This window comes from Pelophylax lessonae (genome assembly GCF_965119305.1).
Source record: "Pelophylax lessonae genome assembly, chromosome: 4".
Taxonomy (NCBI): Eukaryota; Metazoa; Chordata; class Amphibia; order Anura; family Ranidae; genus Pelophylax; species Pelophylax lessonae.
The window spans coordinates 219,946,072-219,971,292 of record NC_138771.1 but is presented as its reverse complement, the minus strand read 5'-3'; the positions used below and the strand labels follow the sequence as shown (position 1 = coordinate 219,971,292).

The 25,221-nt window shown below is 39.3% G+C and overlaps 1 protein-coding gene and 1 long non-coding RNA gene across 2 annotated transcripts in view; both read right to left on the bottom strand.

Moving 5' to 3' along the window:
- The window catches only part of LOC309555221, a 375,479-nt gene that overhangs the window by 173,957 nt on the left and 176,301 nt on the right, over positions 1–25,221 (bottom strand). The gene's annotated exons all lie outside the window — the stretch shown is intronic.
- The window catches only part of LOC309555220 (V-type proton ATPase subunit S1-like), a 117,535-nt gene continuing 97,489 nt past the window's right edge, over positions 5,176–25,221 (bottom strand). Inside the window, exons 7-10 of the mRNA XM_082257101.1 lie at positions 23,898–24,133; positions 20,296–20,349; positions 15,765–16,008; positions 5,176–5,475 (exon numbers count right to left, since the gene is read on the bottom strand). Of these exons, the coding sequence (XP_082113227.1) occupies positions 5,266–5,475; positions 15,765–16,008; positions 20,296–20,349; positions 23,898–24,133 (744 nt within the window). The 3' untranslated portion in view covers positions 5,176–5,265. The remainder of the gene's footprint in view (positions 5,476–15,764; positions 16,009–20,295; positions 20,350–23,897; positions 24,134–25,221) is intronic.

The window sequence follows — 25,221 nt, the reverse complement described above, 5'->3', positions numbered from 1 at the left end:
ACATAGCAAAAATGACACCCCAAAATACATTCTGCTACTCCTCCTGAGTATGGCGATACCACATATGTGGGACCTTGTCACAGCATAACCACATACAGAGGCCCAACATGCAATGAGCACCGTCAGGTGTTCTAGGAGCATAAATTACACATACAATTTCCTAAAGACCTATCACCCTTTTGAAGGCCCTGAAGCACCAGGACAATCGAATTACCCACAAAATGACCCCATTTTGGAAAGCAAACACCCCAACACAATCTATGAGGCATGGGCTGCAGATAGGTACTCAGGTACTCTGATGGGCTGCAGAAAGGTACTTGAATTCTCTGATGGGCTTCAGAGAGGTAGTTGAGTACTCTGATGGGCTAGAAACAGGTACTTGGGTAATCTGATGGGCTGCAGATAGGTACTCAGGCACTCTGGGCTGAAGACAGGTACTCAGGTACTCTGAGATGGAGACAGGTACTTGGGTACACTGGGCTGGAGACAGGTACTCGGGTACTCTGATCGTCTGCAGATAGGTACTTGGGTACTCTGGGCTGCAGGTAGGTACTTGGGTACTCTGATGGGCTACAAAGAGGTACTCGGGTACTATGATAGGCTGCAGAGAGGCATTCGGGTACTCTGATGGGCTGGAGACAGGTACTCGGGTACTTTGATGGAAAGGAGACAGGTACTCGGGTACTCTATTGGTCTGCAGATAGGTTCTCAGATACGCTGATGGGCTGGAGACAGGTTCTCACGTACTCTGATGGGCTGCAGATAGGTACTCTGGTACTCTGATGGGCTGGTTACAGGTACTCGGGTACTCTGATAACAGGTACTCGGGTACTCTAAAGGGCTGGTGACAGGTACTTGGGTACGCTGATGACATGTACTCGAGTACTCTGATGGGCTGCAGAGGGGTACTTGGGTACTCTGATGGGCTGGAGACAAATACTCGGACACTCTGGGCTGGAGACAGGTACTTGGGTACTCTGGGCTGGAGACAAGTACTCAGATACTCCGGGCTGGAGACATGTACTAGGGTACTCTGATGGGCTGGTGACAGGTACTCGGGTACTCCAATGACAGGTACTCGGGTACTCCGATGATGGGTACTCTGATGACAGGTACTTTGGTACTCTGATGACAGGTACTCAGAGTACAGGGGCACCTGTCATCGGAGTACCTGAGTACCGGTCATCAGAGTACCTAAGTACCTGTCACCAGCCCATCAGAATACCCGAGCATCTGTCACCAGCCCGTCAGAATACCTGAGTACCTGTCATCAGAGTACCTGATGGGCTGATGAAAGGTACTCGGGTACTCTGATGGACTGGTGACAGGTACTTTGATGGGCTAGTGACAGGTACTTTGATGGGCTAGTGACAGGTCCTCTTTTTTTGGGGGGGGGGGCAATCAGTGTGTTTTAGTGTGCACTTTAATCGGTAACTAGCTGTTACTGCAATCTCCTCCTCACACAGGATTGGTGTGTGAGGAGGAGAACAGGGTAACAGCTCGTTTCTGTGGCTTTGTTGACATTCTGTGACCAGCTGTGATTGGACACAGCCAGTCACATGACAAAGAGCTATTTCATTGCCATTTCATTGGCTCTTTACCCTGATCGGGGATGGACTGTGTCAGAGTGACACTTTCCATCCCTGATCGCCGCTCTGCGTGCCCCTGGGGGCGCGCACGAGTGGCGTGCACGAGGACAGTGCATGTGGCCGGCTGTTATTGGACACAGCCGGTCACATGGTAAAGAGTCATTTTTTTTAATGGCTCCTTACACCGATCGGGGATGGGCTGTGTCCTGAGGGACATGCCACATCCCCTATCGCCACACTTCGCACCCGCGGGGGGTTCGGGAAAGCGGCAAGAACCGGCGGATGTCACATGAACGGATTATGTACCAGACATTGTATCTTGCATATCACATAAATCAACCAATTGTAATAAAACCAATATATTGTAATGGTCACCTCTGTATGATTGATCAGGGAATATAGCTTAGTGTAGTGTCACTTTTAGCCATCCCTGTTCCTAAAAGCCAAGCAAGCCTAGCCTACTGGTACATGGCTGCCACCAAGAATGCCACATTCACTGGCCAGAAAGTACAGGAGGCTAAAGAAAGAAATAACAAAAGAGTTCCTGTGGTCCTAGGAGTGCAGCTGTCTGCAGGGGATACATGGCACTGGTGTCTTGGAGGAACATAGTCAATCGAATGTACAGGTGGGTCAGTTCACATGCAGGCAGAAATAATCAGCATACAGGCAAAGGAATGGTCCAGGCAACAGGCAGAAATGTGGTCAACAAACAGCCAAATTAGGAACACTAATTCTAGCTACACTGGTCTGGCGACACTTTGGCTGGTGTGGTGATGATCAGAAACTGTGACTAGCTGCATTATTAGGGCTCATTCACACATAAACCATGAATGGGATTTCTTGTGCAGGGTTGATAGGGTTAAAGCAGTTGGCAAGGAGACAAAATGCCTCCCCACTGCCTTTCAAATACTCTCTGAAGAGAGATCTCAACATAGATGGTGCTTCAAAGAGCATCACACAAGTCCCTATGGGTACACAATGACTGCTATGATGGTTCTCAGGGACACTGTAACTGTTGTGGCAGTGATCAACAACACTGTAACCGCTGTGGCAGTGATCAGGGAAACTTTAACTGGTGTGGCAGTGATCAGGGACACTGTAACTGGGGTGGTAGAGATTAGAGACAATTTAACTGGTGTGGCAGTGATCAGGGATCATGTAATTGAGAAAGCGCAAGCGTGCAAAATGTGTCGCAATGGCAACCCCTACACCTGCATTCCACACTGGTTCCATGTGACTCCTTCCTGGTTCTGGTCAGTGGCGAGCCTGGCTACCCGAGTGGCTCTCTACACATGGACTGTGAATTTGTCGGCCTTATATTAGCCCCCACAGCGGAACTTGGTGGTCTTATTCTATCACAGCCCAGGATCCTTCTCTTGGTATTGTTTGCTTTTTGTACCTTTTAAAACACTGACAACAATAACAAAACAAGTGCATTTTCACAGACTGTACAGTCTGTTTAGTGACCAGCTTCAAATCATTCTTCCCTTTGAGGATCATTTCAAGAAGAGTATGTGCACCTAGGGCCCTGAGCGCTGTCTCTTTTGTTTGTTTTTATTCACTTCAACACCACTTCAGGTGTACTCTGACAGCAGCCTGGGGTAGCCCTTGGGTTCATTTCATCTACAGTACATTCAGACAAACCATTGATCCATTGGCTCGGAGTTTGTTTCTGTTTTTTAAACCTTTAGCTGCAGAGGCAGTGGCTGGGGATGTACACCTACTGTGGCTGCGATGCTTAGCTTCACAGCTGTGGAAGGTATTATACCCCATGTACGCCCACTGATGAGGAACCGTTCAAGTGAAAAGGATTTCTTTTGCTTGGTCCAGGGGGTTATAGCAGGGGGTGAGGAGACGAAACAATGCCTCCTCACTGCCTGTCAAATGCTCTCTAAAGAGCAATTTAAACATAGATGGTTCATCACACTCTATGGGGACACAATGACAGCTATGATGGTTCTCAGGGACACTGTAACTGCTGTGACTGTGATCAGGGACACTGTAACTGCTGTGGCAGTGATCAGGGACACGGTAACTGGTGTGGCAGTGATCAGGGACACTGTAACTGGTGTGGCAGTGATCAGGGACACTGTAACTGCTGTGACTGTGATCAGGGACACTGTAATTGCTGTGGCAGTGATCAGGGACACTGTAACTGGTGTGGGAGTGATCAGGGACACTGTAACTGGTGTGGCAGTGATCAGGGACACTGTAACTGCTGTGACTGTGATCAGGGACACTGTAACTGCTGTGGCAGTGATCAGTGACACTGTAACTGCTGTGGCAGTGATCAGTGACACTGTAATTGCTGTGACTGTGATCAGGGACACTGTAACTGCTGTGGCAGTGAACAGTGACACTGTAACTGGTGTGGCAGTGATCAGGGACACTGTAACTGGTATGGCGGTGTTTAGGGACACTGTAACTGGGGTAACTGGGGTAAACAATAAGTAAAAGAAACAGAAAATTGCCTCTAAGTGCAGTATTTATTTAGAACAAATAACAAATAGTCAAGTGAACACACACATCAAAGTAAAGGTATAAAGGCTCATCTTAGGGTAAACACCCGGTGGATTGAGTCCTAAACGCCTACAGTCCAAGTGTGTAGACCACTGGGCAATGCCAGGCCATGGACACCTTTGGTCTAAAAAATATAAGTTATGAAAAAGAACGGTATACTTTTAAGTCACTTTTGTGGTCAGAAATTATTTAACTAAAGCATTCCATTCTAGTAAAGTGTTACTGTGTTGTTTACATAGTAATGCGATCCCAATGCAAAAATGTGGCATTTTTCTTATGGCCTATAGCTTAGTTTCACACCTGCACACTGAAAAAAGTTGCATTTTTGTGTGATGCATTCTGACACTATAAAAAGCCTTGCAGCTGACTGTGGTGCATAACAATAACATTGTGGTTTACAGGAAAGAAATTTTAAAAATGAAGCATGAAAATGCACTTATTGCGATATTAATGAGCCATTAACATATGTTTAATTCCTTAAGTGGATGTTTATTTTGCAAATTGAATGCATGCTTAGCTTAGTGAAAAGGTGAAGCCTTCAATCACGTGCAAGGGAAAACTGTTTTTTTTTCCTTCCCTCATACATTATCAGAATATAGCTTCATTTTCTTGACTAAGCTAAGAGAACATTTACTCTGCTAAATAACAGTTTTGTTTCTTTTAGTAAATCCCTTTGGATTCTTACTTCAACAAACACATCATATGGTCCCTGACCATAAGGACTGTAGACCCTTGGATCTAAGTCATCTTTACATGGACATGGGAAAACATGGCATGGGAAAACGTGGCATGGGAAACAATGTGGATTTGTGTTGAGAAATAATCACCTTGTTGTTATTATTGATTTATAAAGAAAAGGAATATCAAATATTAGACAAGAAGATAAGACAGGAAACAATTATCAAGGTAATGACGTTCCCACAGCAATAGCTCAACAATACTTTTCCTTATCAGTTTCTTTGTGGAGTAACATGTTGGATGTTTATAAACACCAGTCAGTAATGAATTGAATTATTATAGCTCTCAGCGTTCACTTGATTGCTAAATTGCTTTGGGGCAGAAAAAAGATTTTATCATTTTATAATTTATTAATGGACACACATTGTGCAGAACTTGCACATGGATATATTCACTGTAAAAGAACAAGGCTAACATTCTAATCTCCTTGAGGAACCGACAATGCTGGGCCTTTAGGGTCATCAAATTTATCATTTGTGGTTAGTTGCATAATCATGAAAATTCCATATGCCAAGATCCACAACAGGACAAGACCGGACACAAGACCCATCCAGATGGCTGGAGTAAAAAATGACGAGCAGTCACTTGCATAGGAGAAAAGGTTTTTGTTGACGTTGAATCCTTGAATCTGTAATATATAAAATAGGTGTTACTATTACCAACTTTAGCTCCTATTTTCTCTATACCTTTGGAAGAGCAGTCTTTTAGGAAGTCTAATTAACCACCCATTAAGGGGGGACAATGAAAAATGATTAAACTGATTAAGATATTTACCTACCTGAAGAAGGGCGTTAGCAATGTAGCCCAAAACTGTTGTAATGGAATACTGTTTATATTTTTGGATGTTTTTGTAAATGTTATTTTTTAAATTAATTTTAAGAGCAGCAATCCCTTTTTGATATATATATATATATATATATATATATATATATATATATATATATAGTGTGTGGATGTTTTTTTTGTGGCTTCAAACTAAATATAGATATATTACTTACAGGAAGAAAAAAAAATAAAGTGAATTATAAATGTAAGATTTTCACCTTTTTTGCATATAAATGTAGCAGAATTGTATGTAATAACAAGCTGTGCATGATCACTGCTAGGGATGACCCTAACATACCTGGGTTCAGTTTGATGCAGGTTCAGCAAACATTATTGAAGTTCAGATTCTGAATCTGAAACCCACTGTAGTCAACGGGAGCCAAATCTTAGAAATCAGTAATGACCATTTTCTAGGCTAACAGGAAAGGGATTGCAAAACTAAGGTAATGGCGAGCTGGGTAGCAGCCTGGAGAACATGTACTGTACCAGACGTTTAAAGTGATTATAACCCTTTGGGCATGTTTTTAAAATAAAAAAACATGTTATACTTACCTGCTCTGTGCAGTGGTTTTGGAAAGAGCAGCCCCGATCCTCCTATTCTTAGGTCCCCCGCCGGAACTTGTGGCTTCCTCCCATGCTCAAGTGCAAATGCAAACTTGCACGTCAGAGTGAGAGCAATGATTCTAGAACCATATCTCACGTTTAATTCTAAAATGATACCCTGTAAGGGCTGTTAAAGCGTCATCTTGGACAGTTTTAGGTACCATAGTTTGTCTCCATTTCGTAGGTTTGTGAAATTTTATATGTTGACATGTTTGGTATCTATTTACTCAACATCATCTTTTAAACTTTACCAAAAAATTGGGTAAAATATAGTGTTTGTATGCACTAAAACTCATTTGAGTGTGTCTTCCTGAAAATGTGGGTTTGATAAATGGCTGTGAAAATATTGTGCAGAATAAAAAAAATCACAACAACCATTTTATGCTCCAGTGCCTCTGCTTTAAGAAAATATATAATGCTTGGGGGTTCTAAGTAATTTCCTGGTATTAAAATGCTGATTTTAACATTTCAAAATCACCCCAAGCAGGTAAAATAGCTGCTTCCAGCCAAGCAGAATTTTTTAAACTTTTTTTGTGCTTTGGTACACACAGTATTATCCTGGGGTAATGCCCAGCTTCACCACATCATTTGTTTAGCAATCCTTGTCCTATTACCCAGAAAATGGCCAGAAATGTTTTTTAACATGTTTTTTTTACATTTGGCTTGAAAAAATGTACACTAAAAAATGGAATAATGTAGTACTAATGTAGTATGCCATTATGTAAGGCCTGTGCCAGTTCTATGTAAACATAACATTTTTATGATAAATGAATACCTGGAATAAATTGTATTTTCTTTACCCAAAGAAAATTCTGCAAGCCAATACAGTTTTGCTAAAACTTAAGGATAAGGGATATTATTTTGAGGACTATGAGGTGCACATTTTGGACAGAGGACTACTGGTTCACAAGAGGCTTGAAAGAAGCCATTTACATCAAACTGGGGCAACCATCACTGAACAGGGCTAGAGGCCTTTGACATCATTGTGTAGACTTACTAAAACTGGAGCGCTCGGAATCTGGAGCAGCTGTGCATGGTACCCAATAAGCTTCTAACTTCAGCTTGTTCAATTAAGCTACGGCAATAAAAACTGGAAGCTGGATGGTTTCTATGCAGAGTTGCAACAGATTTTGCATTCTCCAGTTTTAGAAATAACAATTTTTTTTCCCTGAAAATACATGTTTGATAAATAACTGAGCAAATATCGTGCAACATGAAAAATTTGCAAGCGGGTTTTCTCACCAGGGTCTCTGCTTTCAGAAATACTCTTTTTTTTCTTGGGGGGGGGGGTTACAATCATTTCAAGTAAAAAAATGCAGATTTTATCTTGTGCGCAAAAAAATTAAAACATTTCCCCAGAAGGAAAGTGGTTAAAAATCTGCCTAGAGTTTAGATTAAATTTACAAGGATCAAATCTCCTATAAAGTTTAGTTATAGTACACTAATCCAATGCAAGACATAAATATGTGTTAAAGAACATTTTGTGCAGAGGAGATAATCTTACTAATCATTAATGGTATTAATGTCTCTGTATCAGGATATTTGAGGTTAAGCCAAAACACTTTTCTAACAGCGTACTGTTATTAAAAAAATTAATTAAAAAATAGTTTATTCTCTACATTATCCACAATTCATGTACAGTGTTATTGTTATTTTATAAGAGCAAGATGCAACTATTTGTTGATTACCTCTTTTAACCCAGGCTATGGAAACCATTTAAAGATTTTATTAAATCTATATTATCAAGCTCGCCATGTTTTTTGAAAGTATTCTGTTACAATAAAAATGTTCAAAATAAAGATCTCAAGATCAGCTGATAATAAAATGTCTAATTTACATTTGTAGGTGTATTCTTCTAAAGGAAAATTATTATGTTGGCAGAGAAAAACTATGCCTGTTTCAAGCTTTCAATTTTATGTAGGGTAATTCACATTTTTTTTTTAAAATTCATCTACACATTGATTGGATCTTTATAAAAATTTAATAAATATATGTAATACATCAATTTCTTCAACTCTTAATTTCAGTGAGAATTCTGTAAAATACAAAGCTGTGTTCAAAGCTGTTTTTCTAATAATAAATATATTTTAGGTAAACAATCTTGTTTTTATGTTCATGGGGAATATGAGCTAAATTATTTATAGCGCTATCATAAAAATAAGTCTAATCAAATAATATCCAGCAGTGTTGCAGGACAGAAAATGATATACAAAATACATATCACAAGTGATATATCTCTTTCACCTAATCCAATTCATAGCAGGTCAAAACCACAAGTTTTTTTTTTTTTTTTTTTTTCAGAAAATACAATAAATAATGTATTTTATCTCAGCAGAGTATACAGCAAACCAGGATTTGTTGGAGCCAAAACATTATCCATCTATCACAAACTGTAAGACAATATACAGGTACAACTTCTATAAAAGCTCTTGCCGTGCTCTAGAAAAAAAAGTAATATAGGAATATCTATTTCTAAAACACATTATGCATAGTTTGGGGATCCATAGAAGTTTAATATAGTTACAGCATGGGAGATTTTCCCTCCCTTTCTTTCTCCCCAAGGAGACCCCCTGACAAGAATTAAAAACCTAACAGAGGTTTTTATATATAAAACAGAGGTATGTAAAATGTCTGATTGTTAAACAATTCATTTGATTTCAGTACTTTCTTCATTGACCTAGACCAAGTGTGCAGATCAGAAGTTCTGACATATTTCTGAATCCACTGGATACATACTTTTTTTTTCGGTCAGTAACTAGTACAGTAACTAGTACAGTTTTCGGTCAGTAACTAGTACAGTAACTAGTACAGTTTTCGGTCAGTAACTAGTACAGCACTGAAGTCAGTGTCAGACAGCTAGGCGTGTTATATTTTCAAAAAGCCTACATATTACATTCAATACAAGTTTTTTAAAACAGATAACCATTGAAAGTTATTTCTGTCTTTTAATAAAAATGCAGATTCAAACTATGGGGCTCTCCTACTTACGGAATTCAATCTAAGCTGCAGTTAGTTGTTTAATTTGCAGCTCTGCAATGAGATATCATTGTTTATAGCCTCATTGCATAATTCATAAATATTAACTATATAAAGAAGTGAACATGCCAAGGGTTAGCTGGCACATTTAATAATTATATACACATACAGTACTTTACGCAACAATCGTAGCCAATTTCACTAATTCATACATCTCAAATTGCAGTAGCCACAAATGATAGGAATCTGATATCCCACTGAGGTAGTGGAAACTAATAATATGTATCATAATCATTTGGAAATAACACATGGAAGTAATGCCAAATGAGTTGGTGATAAGTTAGGATCTGTGTACTCTGATATTTTCCTGCTACTGCCCAGGGCTTTTATTGCAGTTGGCACTCTGACTGGGTATTTTTTGACTTGTTAACGAAAAATCTGAATTTCCATAAACTACAGATTGTTTCACATAACGCATAGGTAAGGATAAAATACAAATCTATCCCAACATTCTTTTATGAATTGAAATAATGTATATGATTGGATTTTGCAATACATGTAACCACTTAAGCCCCGGAAGATTTTACCCCCTTCCTGACCAGGGCCTATTTTGCGATTCGGCACTGCGTGACTTTAACGGACAATTGCGCGGTCGTGCGACGCTGTACCTAAACTAATTTGACGTCCTTTTTTCCCCACAAACAGAGCTTTCTTTTGGTGGTATTTGATCACCTGTGCGATTTTTTGATCATGCGCTATAAACAAAAAATAGCGTAAATTTTGCAAAAATAACAATATTTTTCAAATTTTTTTATATGAAATTCCCCCCCAAAAAAATGTAAAAATCAAAATTTTTTAACATTTTTGGCCAACTTGTTTTATGCTACATATGTTTGGTAAAAAAAAAACGCAAAAAAGCGTATTTTGATTGGTTTGTGCAAAAGTTATCGCGTTTTCTAACAAAGGGAAAGATTTTTGTCATTTTTGTTGGTTTTTTTTTAACGAGTAATGACGGCGATCTGCGATTTTGACTGCGACATTGCGGCGGACAGATCGGACCCTTGACTGACATTTTTGACACTTTTGGGGTTGCCATTGACATTACTACAGTAATCAGTGCTATACATGTGCACTGTTACTGTAAAATTACACTGGCAGTGAAGGGGTTAACTTTTTTTTGAGAGGGAGGGGTTGTGTGTGTCCCTAGGGGTGTGTTTCTAACTGTGATTGGCTGTGGCTTGAAGTGTAGGAACAGTGATCAACGGTCCTACATAGTAGAACCGTATGATCACTATTCTTACACAGGGGAGAATGACAGGCGGCTTGTTTACATCAGCCGCCTGCCTTTCTCCCGCTGTCACGGACGATCGCGAGTGCCCGGCGGACATCGCCGCAGATCGCCGCCATTACTCGTTAAAAAAAAACAACAAAACTGACAAAAATCTTTCCCTTTGTTAGAAAACGCAATAACTTTTGCGCAAACCAATCAAAATACGCTTTTTTGCGATTTTTTTACCAAACATATGTAGCATAAAACAAATTGGCCCGAAAATCCGGCGGCGTGCTCTCGCTCCCCAGAGCCTCACAGGCTAGTGACGTACCCATACGTCACTTTGCCTGTGACGGGCTGACCGCCGCAGTATATGTACTTGCGGCGCTCGGCAAGTGGTTAATGAGTAGGAGTAAAAAGTTGTTTAAATTTTTTATTATCAAGCTGGAAACTTTTTTATATATTGGAAATATATAGGAGTTGATTTTCCAAAGGTAAATAGACGACTGTTCACTTTGCAAGTGCAATTGCACTTTGAAATGGAATTTGCTCTGGAGCTTAAAAAAATGAGGTGAAGCTTTGCTGACTTCAATCATCCAATCCTGCAAGCAAAAATTATGCTTTTTTTATTTTCCCTGCATGTGATTGGGTATTCTTTGCAAAGTGAAGCTTGTTTACTAAGCTCTGGAGAAAATTCCTTTGCAGAGTGCAATTGCCCTTTCAAAATGTACAGTCTACAGTATTTGTTTTTAGTATGTCAACCCCATGAATTACTACTTTCATTTGATCTGATTTGTATTCTGTTGATTCACATGCTTATTGACCCGCATAAAGCTAGGGTTAAATGGGTTATAAAATCTTTTGGCTACTATACAGCAGTTGACTAATTTACAACACAGTGACATCAATGGGATGCTAACAAGATAACTGTCAATAAAAAGCTAAAACATTTAGTAGCAGAGAGATGTAATCACCCACAGAAACTATTATGCAAATTACCTGAAAGTCATTTTTTAATTGTGAGCTTCATGTTTTAAATGCTTATTCCTTTATAGTTTAATAACAAAATGTAAGTCAACTGCACTTGTTCTGTAATGTTAAAAATCTACCAATCATCCAAATGGCTTCCTCAGCAACATCCCCCAGTAATCAAGTACATATGTCCTTAATCCAAATAATATGCTGTCATGGGAAAGAAAAGCTTCCACATTTCCTGCATTTTTCTGGAAGGCCTTTAGGAAATCACATACACTCACTAGCCACTTTATTGGGCACACCTTTCTAGTACCCCATTTGGCCCCATTTTGCCTTCAGAACTGCCGTATTTCTTCCCGGCATGGATTAAACAAGGAGTTGGAAACATTCCTCAGAGATTGTTGCCCATATTGACATGATAGCATCACAAAGTTGCTGCAGATTTTTTGGCTGCACATCCATGATATGAATCTCCCATTCCAACACATTCCAAAGTTCCTCTATTGGATTGAGATCTGGTGACAGTGGAGGTCATTGGAGTACAGTGAAACTTGTCATGTTCAAGAAACCATTTTGAGATTATTTGAGCTTAGTGACATGGTGCATTATTTTGCTGGAAGGAGCCATCAGAAGATGGGGGTACACTGTAGTCATAAAGGGATGGACATGGTCAGCAACAATATTCAGGTAGGCCATGGCTTTTAACCGGTTGCCGACTGCTCACAGTATATTTACTGCGGCAGTCAGCCCCGGCCAGGCAGAGTGACGTAGGTCTACGTCGCTCGCCTGCCACTCCTTTTAGAGCCAATAGCGGGCGAGCGCGCGCCCGCTGAGGCGCGCGCCCGCTGAGGCTCGTTCACAGAGGAGTGCGGGCGTGTGACCGGCGGACCCGATGTCCGCCGGTTACACTACGATCGGCGGTACAGCGGGAGAAAGACATAGCGGCTTATGTAAACAAGCCGCCTGTCATTCTCCCCTGTGTAAAAATGAAGATCAGATGGTTCTACTATGTAGAACCGTTGATCTTTGTTTTTACACTAGGAGACCTGTCCCCCTACAGTTAGATTCACGCCCCTAGGATATATATATAGCACTGATTACTGCAGTAATGTCACTGGTAACCCCAAAAGTGTCAAAAATGTCAGTCAAGGGTCTGATCTGTCCGCTGCAATGTCGCAGTACCGCAAAAAAAATCGCAGATCGCCTCCATTACTCGTTAAAAAAAAACACCAAAAATGACAAAAATCTTTCCCTTTGTTAGTAAACGCGATAACTTTTGCGCAAACCAATCAAAATAGGCTTTTTGCGATTTTTTTTTACCAAACATATGTAGCGTAAAACAATTTGGCCGAAAATGTTAAAAAATTTTGATTTTTACATTTTTTTGGGGGGGAATTTCATATAAAAAAAAGTGAAAAATATTGTTATTTTTGCAAAAATTACGCTCTTTTTTTGTTTATAGCGCATGATCAAAAAATCGCACAGGTGATCAAATACCACCAAAAGAAAGCTCTGTTTGTGGGAAAAAAAGGACGTGAAATTCATTTAGGTACAGCGTCGTACGACCGCGCAATTGTCCGTCAAAGTCATGCAGTAAAAAATCGTAAAAAACCCCCTGGTCAGGAAGGGGGTAAAATCTTCCGGGGCTTAAGTGGTTAAACAATGCTCTATTGGTATTAAGATGCCCAACGTGTGCCAAAGAAATTATCCCCCACACCATTACACCACCAGACTGAACCATTAATACAAGGCAGGATGGATCCATGCTTTCTTGTTGTTTATGCCATATTGTGACCCTACCATCTAAATGTCGCAGCTGAAATCGAGACTCATCAGAACAGGCAATGTTTTTCCAATCTTTTGCTGTCCAATTTTGGTGAGCCTGAGTGAACTGTAGCCTCGGTTTCCTGTTCTTAGCTTAAAGAAGTGACACCCGGTGTGCTCTTTTGCTTATGTAGCCCATCTGCTTCAAGGTTCGATGTGTTGTGCATTCAGAAATGGTATTCTGCATACCTTGGTTGTAATGAGCGGTTATTTGACTTTCCGTTGCCTTTCTATCATCTCAAACCAGTCTGCCCATATTCTCCTTTGACCTCTGACATTAACAAGGCATTTTTATCCACATAACGGCCGCTCACTGGATATTTTCTTTTTTTTAACCATTCTCTGTAAACCCTAGAGATAGTTGTGCCTGAAGATCCCAGTAGATCAGCAGTTTTTGAAATACTCAGACCAGCCCGTCTGGTAACAACAACCATAACACGTTCAAAGTCACTTAAATCCACTTTTTTCCCTACTCTAAAACTCGGATTGAACTTCAGCAAGTCGTTCTCACCACGTCTAGATGCCCAAATGCATTTAGTTGCTGCCATGTTATTGGCTGATTAGCAATTTGTGTTACCAAGCAATCGAACAGGTGTACCTAATAAAGTGGTCGGTGAGTGTATAAACCTTATAGGTGCTAGTATATCTGTAGCTTTTCCTGGTAGACCACTGAGCCAGATGCAAGTTTCTCTTGAAAATCCTTTTAGTCGTCTCCTCCAGTAACTATTAGGAAATACATAGTAAACAAGCCACCTCTGTGGTAATTCCATTCTGAAATTAAAAAGGAAAAAAAGAGATCCTAGGGAAAACAACAGCTCTCTCAAGATTCTCCTGGTTCCTTATATTGCTACTGTCCAAAAAAAATGTTAAAGTTGATGTCAATGTTTCTAGGGAATATACCCACAAAGAAAAATAAAACTAATCAAAAGCATAAGAAATATATATAAAATAAATTACGTATAGATATGTCTAGAAATATGGACTAAACCTATATGAACCAAATGATATACAATATCAGATATGTAGAATAAAACATATATATTTTTTTACTACCTGTCACAGCTAATTGGAAGAAATCAAAAATGTATATATAAAATGATTATAATACATAAAGGTCTCGGCCATAATACAGTATTTTTAACATTTCTAGTTTTCCTAAAAAATAGAACAATGCTGTATTATAAAGTGACTTAGACTGTGCATAGACCTTGAATCTAAAATATAAATAAGAATATAAAAAGTAAACATGCATTATAAATGATAGACTTAAATAAAGTCAAATAAAGTTTCCACAAATAGTCCAATCCACAAGTGTGAAACAGATAAATATAAAGCCTCTTCCAAGGCCTCTGTGATTTGTGATACCACCAACAGGCACCTTCACCCAAAGTGATAGTAGAAATACTCGCTTACCAGCTCCCCATGACCCCCCAATCAAGGATCGGAGGGGACAGATTCACTTACTGACGTCATCACGTTCCAGGAAGTGGAATTTCTATGCCGACTGAGTGATCTCTTTTTACACGTGCAGTGTTTTTAACCACTTGTGGATTGGACTTTTTGTGGACACTTTATTTGACTTTATTTAGGTCTATCATTTACAATTTATGTTTTCTTTTTATATTCATATTTATATTTGAGATTCAATGCCTATGCACAGTGACTTTATGTTGTTTTTATTACTTGTATTTTATTACTTGTTATTGATTAAACACAACACAGTATTCTTCCAGCTAAATTTAGTAGAAAGGATATCTTCACTGGTGTGTGCTGCTTTACCAACTTAAACTTTCTCACCATTTGCTTTTGCACAGATGCTCCATTTTTAAATTAATCCTTTCCTGAAAACTACTTTTGGTTTTCAAGGTAAGAATTTTTCCAATTTTGTATCCTGTAAGACGATAGGCCAATGTTTATTATTTTCTGTATGGCTCTGTAATGGTTTTTTGAAATTAGCACTAAAGATGAATGAATTTTTCATCCTTCCTTGTTCCCAGACTATAGCACTTCTATATTTCTACTTCATAACCCTCAATTACTATATTCTCTTCCATTCTTTCTCTAAGATTTTTTTCTGTAGGATTGTACTTTGTTCAACATAGTTTTTTTCTGTAGTACAATTTTGTCTCTATCTCCAGAACTGGAGATTGTTTTTTGGAAATATTTTTTGGAAAGTCGCAATGTAAGGAATTAGGAATTATTTTTCCTTTCACAATGGAATTACCACAGAGGTGGCTGTTCAAATGGTTAACTAGTCTTGGCCCTTGTTTACTATGTATTTCCCAATGGTTACTGGAGAAGACAGCTGAAGGAGTTAACCCAGCAAGGTGTTAACTTCTGTATTTATACACCCAGAGTCAGTGTTGCCAGCTTCCTATTCCAAAAAAGACAAAATGTAATCAATTATAAATTAGTATTTGAAAATTAGAAAATATTCTTCTTACCTGGAACTCAACAATATGTATCCTCCAGTTTTTAGCTTCACTGTTAGCAGGAACAAATATCTCTGCATACAATGAGCTTGTCCCTACTTCCTGGCAGTGGAAGGAGTACTCCGCTGGTGCCGAGGAATAAGTCGTTTGGAATGAAGCATTTCTCAGAATATCTTCATTAGGGATTATTAGAATGGAATCTATGTTGAACCAGTTTCTCGCAGAGCCAGAGTAGAACATATTAGACATAACAAATCTATAAAAAAATATTAAAACAATAAAAAATAAGTAACGTTACACAATAATTAATGTAGTTATTTTAGAGTAGAACTGCAAAATATCTTAAGGGACTGATATCCTCAAGCAGAGAGTCACCTCATTCTGTAGCTGTAAACCCAAATACAAATGACATAAAGGAGCTTTATTCACCTAGACTCTATTTGGGCACGAGTAAAAGAACTACTAATCTTAAACAACGTGAAGCAATTCTAACTGGGTCTTCTTAATCTAGATACTTGCATGTAATTATTTCTATCACAAATCTAAAATCAAGAGATTTATGTGAATCCACACTATTGAAAACAATGTGAATTCCATTGTCATGCAATTCCATGCAATAAATCGCACCAATGTGAACCAGGCCTTAACCGCTTCCCAACCACCACCCGCCTTTTTACTGCGGAGGGGTGGCTCTCTTGTGCAAACCTACGTAAACCTACATCGGTCACACGCGGGAAGCTAGGGGGCGATCGGGAAGCCGATGCACGGGTCAGGTGGCTCCGATTGCCACCTGACACCGGCGATCGTTCCCCGATGAGAAAGAAAAACGGTCAGCTGTTGTAAACACAGCTGACCGTTCTTCTCGCTGGAATGAACATAGAGCCCATGTGATCCTTCTCTATAGGATTCTATGTCTCTATGGTCATTTCAGAAGCACGCCCCCACAGTTAGAATCACTCCCCCAGGCTTACAAAATGCGTTAGCTTGCTGTACTGCTGGATATTTTTTCTGTTATGTGAATGTCTCATCATGGACCTAAACTGCTGTCTTTTATGAAAAGCTGAGATACATGCGTTGTTTTGTGAGTATAATACTTACCTTTTCACTTATTAACCACTTCCCGACCACCCGCCACCTTTTTACTGCGGCAGGGTGGCTCTCCTGCGCAAACCGATGTAGACCTCAGTCGCACACGGGAAGCAAGGGGCAAGCGTGTGCTGCCGGCGGCGCGCTCCCACCCCCACTCGACAGCAGGGAAGCCGATGCACGGGTCAGACGGCTCCGATTGCCGTCTGATGCCTGCGATCGCTCCCCGCTGAGGGAGAAGAACGGTCAGCAGTTGTAAACACAACTGACCGTTCTTCTCCCAGGAATGATCATAGAGCCCATGTGATCCTTCTATATAGGATCACATGTCTCTATGGTCATTTAAGAGGCCATGCCCCCCACAGTTAGAATCACTCCCCTAGGCTTACATTTAACCCCTTGATCCCCCACAGGGTTAACCCCTTCCCTGCCAATGGCATTATTAAAGTAACAGTGCATATTTTTAGCACTGATTACTGTAGTAATGTCACTGGTACCCCCAAAAGTGTCAAAAATGTCAGTTAGGGGTCCAATCTGTCCGCCGCAATGTCGCAGTCCTGCAAAAAATCACAGATCGCCACCATTACTAGTAAAAAAAAAACAATAAAAATTACATAAATCTTTCCCGTAGTTAGTAGACGCAATAACTTTTGGGAAAACAAATTAAAATACGCTTATTGTGATTTTTTTTACCAAAAATATGCAGCAGAACACAAATTGGCCTAAAATGTTAAAACATTTTGATTTTTTTTTTTTTTTTGAGAATGTTATATAGCAGAAAGTGAAAAATATATATTTTTTTCAGAATTGATGCACTTTTTTGTTTATAGCGCAAAAAATAAAAATCGCACAGGTAATCAAATACCACCAAAATAGAGCTCTATTTGTGGGAAAAAAAGGACATCAATTTTATTTGGGTACAGCGTCGCACGACCACGCAATTGTCCGTTAAACTAACGCAGTGTCGAATCGCAAAATATGGCCTGGTCATTAAAGGGGGAAAATCTTCCAGTCCAGAAGTGGTTAAAGAAGAATTCCAGGTATGGCATTTTTTACATAGTTACTTTGGACCAGTTCGGACAGGTGTAACCTTATATATACCATACCTGTGGGATCCCACTAGAAGTGGGGAAAATCTATAGTATACTCCACTACAGCAGTATTTCTCCACTTGCTTCTGTGTCCCATGCTGATTGGTTGCCCAGCTGCATTCTGAACACAGGAGCAACTTCAGAGAGGCATGCAGCATTTTCTCAGTGAATACAAAGCATTCCCTGATTGAACGAAGGGGAGAGGTGGGGCAGTTATGTCATGCTCCCCCCCCCCCCCCATACAATCAGAAGAAGCTGAGAAAATCCAAAGCATTCTCTGAATGGCACCCATGTTGAGTGCCCAACCTCTTATGTTGCATATGCAGCAGGGCAGACACCCGGCGTGGGACTTGGAAGTTAGTGGAGATCATTGAAGTAGCGTTGTCTACTAAAGTGATTTCCAGCTTCTAGAGGTCTTCCTATTTGGTAATTTTTTTGTTCTAGTGATCATTTTCCCCTGGAACAGACAATAATGGGAAATCCAAAATGCAACAGTTGCATTGTTTTAGTTGTTTGCTTCGCAGTATAATGGCATCCATATAGGTGTAGTATAAAGCAGTGTGACAGGAATCTTAGATGACCCTATCTGTTATCATCAGTCAACTTTTTTAGGTGAAATATATGAATCTCTGCAGCCTTTCTTGAGATTTATGCATGGTGATAGCACACAGTCTGTACTTTTTCATTCCCCCATTTTCATAACATTTCCAGACTGCTAATTTGATTGTAAGTGAGCATCAAATTGACACAGTTCTTCTTATCCCTCCTTACCTAAACAGCTCCCCTTTGAGCCACCAACGCCTAAAATATGTTACGAGTACAACACCCTGCAATGAACAAAATCCTGCTAGATAACTACCTGAATGTTTGAACATTTATTTGCAGTTTCTCTTTAACTGTACAAACCTTCCCTTAGTGTTTTCTGTTACTTTTTCTTCTGCATGATCTATTGTAAATGATGTGTAAGTAACTATTGCAGATTAGAGACAGAAGAGTTTGAAAGCTTAACTGCTTCACTTCCTGACCAGTCATTTTCAGAATGTGTGGAATAGGTAATGCTACTCATTTTCTGATAATATAATAATTTTGCGAGCCATACAGGAACTTAAATTCTTGCTGAATGGGCCGAAATGTGAGCCATTGGTGGCTTTGTTGGCAACACCCAAACTTCAATTTAAAAAATCAATAGAGCCAAGTGGAAAATTATCATTACTGCAGTCAATCAGATGTAGTCATTCTTCGGGTAATCCGACAGCTGTGGGAGCAGCAGCTGTCAAAATGCAATAGGATAGCGTAGCATGTAGGGGAGATTCCTTCATCTTCACAGTTTAGCATAGATAGGGGTATCTTTTGATTTTTCTCGTTCAGATGAGTGAGAAAAATCATAATGTGTATGACCAGTCTTGGTAACAGTGTGAGCTCTGCATGTGTACACTTATGTGATTTTTCTAGTGCATACTTGTAGCAGGACCATGAGCTTTTGGGATTGCGTTTGCTCTGATGAAAACTGGGTGACTTTTCTGCCTTTGTGACAATGTACTTGTATTGGTGAACTGTATCGCCACCAGAAAGATCATGGGACCATTCTGTAAAAGACCATTTCTCCCACTGGAGAAATTCACGAAGTCTGTTTTACAATATGGCTAATAATGGATCTTCCAAGGATCTTAAACGAAAATGTTGTTCACTTTCTAAGGAAAAATGGGAAAGGAATATTGTAGCCCCTTGAAACATAACTAATAGAGTCATTTGAAAATGCTAGTATACTGTTAAAATTGCAGACTTCATCTACATCAACTGATCCATGTCACTCTGCATATTTCTACTCCTGTATGGATGCACAATACAGCAATATAAATAGTAATGTGTTTAACATATTTTTCTGGAGCCATTTATCTAGTAGTGTTATTTGGTTAATGTATTTAACTGTAGATAGTTCCTGGTAAACCTGAACAGAGGGCAGATGCGGAAAAAACGCCACTGATATGCAAACAATTGGAATCATTTTTAATAAACTGGTATAAGTATACAAATGTGTCTTTGTGTCTGCTTTCTGCCATTCAGGGTGAATCCCCAATGCCAAACAATCATGTAATGTTTCCATTGCACAGTGCTATCATCCCAAACCTATACCAAAGAATATGCTTACAAGGGCAGCTTTTAACTGTCCAGTCAGCAAGCTGGGAGCAGGGATATAACAACCCTGTATTCCTGTGTGGTATCACGCCCCTTGCTATATAGCAGGGCAGAGGTGTTTGTATTGCAAAGATAGCTGAATATAATATAATATAATTCAACTGTTTCAATTAGTGTTGGTTATCCAGAGTCACATATTAACTCCAAGTGAAATCATGTTTAGAACACACCTTACTTCCAGGCTTGTAAGTCCATTTCCTGGATTAGAGTATACTAGGGATAATCTAAAAAAAAAAAAAGAATAACTTAGAGTTATAGCTTATGTGTTCTAGGTAGAATTAAAAAAGGAAGATGTTACTTTACATAATTCAGTACCTGACCTAATAAGATAGCAGTATGTAAAATAGAAAAATTCACATGTATTTATCTATGCAGCATTATGTAGGAGTGTTAATAAAGGTAGAAGAATGTGGCAATCCACAAGTACAGAACACATGAAAAAAAAACAAGAATAGATATTACATTGGACTATTCCAAACTAGTGTTTTAACATTGCCTATATGTGAAGGTACAGCATGTAGTTAATACAATCACCACCAAATGTCGTACATGTCATTCATGCATAAACATCATAGAAACTGCAAAATTAAATAGTATTGTCCGTGTTCTCTGTTGGTATAGATTTGCCATTGTGTAGGAATACAAGAGTAATACTTGTGTCATATCCTCAAGCAAAGGCATGATTTTCATTTACATTGTCAAGGTTTTTTAATAAAATGGTATGAAACCCAAAAACAAAAATGTTCAGCAAAAGTGGCAGTTAGAGGGACTGGGGTGCTTAGAATGGTCAGCTTTTTTTCTGTTCCTCTAACTGCTTAACGTGTTACTAAAACCAGCTATATAAAAAATGTTCATCAGCCCCCACCACTGCCCACAGCTTATAAATAATCTTACATTAAAATACTGCAGCTATATTCTTTGTTTGCTGATCTGTATACTGTGGTCATGTGATACTCTGCAGGGTCCGCCCGGGTCTAGAGTGTTCATGTAGGAGGAAATTGCACTGCCTCTTGAAATCCACTACAGCCCGTGTCCTCATGCTTTTATGGGAGGTGTATCTTCCATCAATCAAGATGTGACATCCCACCTACTGTGTTCTTTTTTATTTACTGGGCATGGAGGAGGAGGGAGGGACTGGGCTTTTATTTAGGATCTGTAAACACGCGCATATGTGTGATGTTAATACCATGTGACCTGAATAGCTCAGCTAAAACCAGGAAGCTCTCTCTCCAGCAACAGAGACCAAACTGAGCATGTGCAGCCAAACTACACTTACTGTGGCTTATCTGAACTTGCCCAGAGTGAACGTGCAGGGGTGGCATACAGGATCATATAGCCTTTTTACACAATGCAGAGGATTAATCACTTAACCGCTTGCCGACTGCTCACAGTATATTTACTGCGGCAGTCGGCCCCTCACAGGCAGAGTGACGTAGGTCTACGTCGCTCGCCTGTGAGGCTCTGGGGAGCGAGCGCGCGCCCGCGGAGGCGCGCTCCCGCTCCCGCGTGGTCACGGACCCCCCCGCGCGTGTGACCAGCGGACCCGATGTCCGCCGGTCACTCGGCGATCGGCGGGGGAGAAGGAGAATGTCAGGCAGCTTGTGTAAACAAGCCACCTGTCATTCTCCTCGCTGTAAAAACACTGATCACTCGGATCTAGTATGTAGATCCGTTGATCAGTGTCCTTACAGCTAGAGCCACAGCCAATCACAGTAAGAATCACGCCCCTAGGGACACACACAGCCCCTCCCTCCCAAATAAAGTTAACCCCTTCACTACCAGTGTATTTTTACAGTAACAGTGCATATATATAGCACTGATTACTGTAGAAATGTCACTGGTAACCCCAAAAGTGTCAAAAATGTCAGTCAAGGGTCCGATCTGTCCGCCCCAATGTCGCAGTACCGCAAAAAAATCGCAGATCGCCGCCATTACACGTTAAAAAAAAAAAACACCAAAAATGACAGAAATCTTTCCCTTTGTTAGTAAACGCGATAACTTTTGCGCAAACCAATCAAAATACGCTTTTTGCGATTTTTTTTTCCAAACATATGTAGCATAAAACAAATTGGCCGAAAATTTTAAAAAATTTTGATTTTTACATTTTTTTTTTGGGGAATTTCATATAAAAAAATGTGAAAAATATTGTTATTTTTGCAAAATGTACGCTCTTTTTTTGTTTATAGCGCAAAAAGTAAAAATCGCACGGGTGATCAAATACCACCAAAAGAAAGCTCTGTTTGTGGGAAAAAAAGGACGCCAAATTTGTTTAGATACAGCGTCGCACGACCGCGCAATTGTCTGTTAAAGTCACGCAGTGCCGAATCGCAAAATACCCCCTGGTCGTTTAGCAGGAAAATCCTCCGGGGCTTAAGTGGTTAAGTTACACAGTGAGTATAACAAGCATGCTATCCTTCATCTATGGACAGATTTTACTGTTATGGGTTTAGTAACACTTTAAAGAGTTAGTTGGAGTTTGGCTTTAGTGGGTTAGTCTAGAGTATCTAACACTATCCTTTTTCCATATTGACAATGCTGCTTTCCAAGGGTGTCTTCATTACTCCTCCATACCGAGTAAGCAAAAACCACCACAGCACACCATATCCAAAGTAAAGACACCTTAGGACAGGAAGTGTGTTACCGACTACATCAATAGGTGAAAAATAAAGGGAGAAACATCTGAAAAAAGAAAACTAATACAGCCATCATATTTAAGGATTGATAAACTGAAATATATATATATATATTTTTTTTTTTAAGTTTGTTTGGAGGAGACAGTTTTTGGTTACAGAATGTCATAAATCTTTAGTCAACACAAAGTTCGTAATTTTGCAGTTGCTACAAACCCTCAAAATCACATTATCTTGTTGACACACAGTCTTCTATATACAGTTCACATATATACCACATATATACAGGTTTATCATCACTACATCACTATCACTATTTACTTTCTTTCATGATAATTGTCCCCTAAAATTGTTCAATTCACAAACATATATGTCACCGAGATGTGTAATCTTTATTTTTTAATGTGATGTAAAAATCTATTTGAAAGCCCTATTTTATGATGTGTTATTTTATTACCACCTCAAATAATATTGTCTTCTTTTCTTCTCCATGGCCAGCTATCTCCACCCTGAAGCTAGTGTTATTGGTAGTAGTGATAACCTGTAAGATAATCTTTGTAATTGACTTTTACTTTTAATGTTTCATAAGGGCTGCTATAATAACATTACCGGTTATATGATTTCACTAGTAGTGGACTAATTGTACTGGGCAGCATGGTGGCTTAGTAGTGGCTTAGTACTTAGCACTTATGCCTTGCAATAATAGGCGACTCAACTAAAATCCCAACCATGACACCACCTGCATGGAGTTTGCCTGTTCTTCCTGTGCTTACATGGGTTTCCTCTCACACCCCAAAGACATTTCTGGTAGGTTAGTTGGCTCCTGGCTAAATTAGTCCTAGTATGTGTATGTATGCATTTGGTGTAGGGCCCTTAGACTGTAAGCCCCTTAAGAGTAGGGACTAATGTGAATTTCCAATATGTAAAGAGTTGCATTAAATGTTGGCGCTACAACAATACCTTAACATTACTTTCAGATATGACTAAAACAAAGCATGTTTGTGAATTGAGATCTGAGATTTATAGGGTGTAATAACAAGCAACTAACACCAGAAGAAACAAAGGTTTGTTAATTGAACCCATGCAGTAAATATAAATGCATCCTTATTTCAAAATGTTATGTTTTCTCAAAAGTTACTTACGTGGTATTGGAATCAGAGCATTCCGATTGGCTAGTATTTGCTGAACGTGCTATGAATGTCATATTTGTCAGATCAAATACTAGTGTGTTATTAGCAGTGATAACAAACTGGGTTGCGTATATCAGAATGCAGGTGTCTGTTCCATTTGTCACATTAAATGGTGGATATGGAACTATCGTATCAGTGGCCAGCAGCTGTCGCCCTTGTTTTTGCACCATGTCAAAACTCTGTACAACCTTTAACAACAAAACAAAAAAATTAGGAAAAGTAGCTTGCCATCAGTCACAAATCAACTTCTAATTTAATAATCTGAACTAACCAGTGTACTATAAGATTTAATAACGTGATATTCCTTACTACCTTTAAAGCAGATCTTTACTGTGGAAGATGTGCTCAAAAATAGTGAAAAGGAGGACCAAGTACTAGTCATCGGTTTTATCTCTAGGCACCCTTCAGATGATCTTTTCCTTCTAATACCACATTCTGTGTCTCTGTGTGGAAGGGCACTGCTTTCTTAATTACTATTGTAGAAGATTTTGTTATAAATTAAAATATTTTTTTTACTCTGTACCCTGGATTATACACACACACATGCATATCAAAAAATAAAATATCATCGAAAAGTTAATTTATTTCCATAATTCAATTCAAAAAGTAAAATTCATATAATATAGATTCATTATACACAGAGTAATATATTTCAAGCATTTCTTTCTTTTAATTTTGATGATTATGGTTTCCAGCTAGTGAAGACCCAAAATTCAATATCTCTGAAAATGAGCATATTACATAGGACCAATAATAATAAAAAAGGATTTTTAATGCATAAATGTTGGATTAATGAAAAGTTTGTCCATGTACAGTATAGTATAGTATGGACTCAATACTTGTTCGCAGCTTCTTTTGTAGGAATTACTGCATCAATGTGGCGCAGCATAGAGGCAATCAGCCTGTGGCACTGCTGAGGTGTTATGGAAGCCCAGGTTGCTTTGATAGCAACCTTCAGCTCATCTGTATTGTTGGGTCTGGTGTCTCTCATCTTCCTCTTGACAATACCCCACAGATTCTCTATGGGGTTTAGGTCAAGCGAGTTTGCTGGCCAATCAAGCACAGTGATATCATGATCATTAAACCAGGTATTGGTACTTTTAGCAGTGTGGGCAGGTGTTGTTAGAAAATGAAATCAGCATCTCCATAAAGCTGGTCAGCATGAAGTGCTCTAGAATTTCCTGATAGATGGCTGCGCTGACTTTGGACTTGATAAAACGCAGTGGACCAACACCAGCAGATGACATGGCTCCCCAAATCATCACAGACTGTGTAA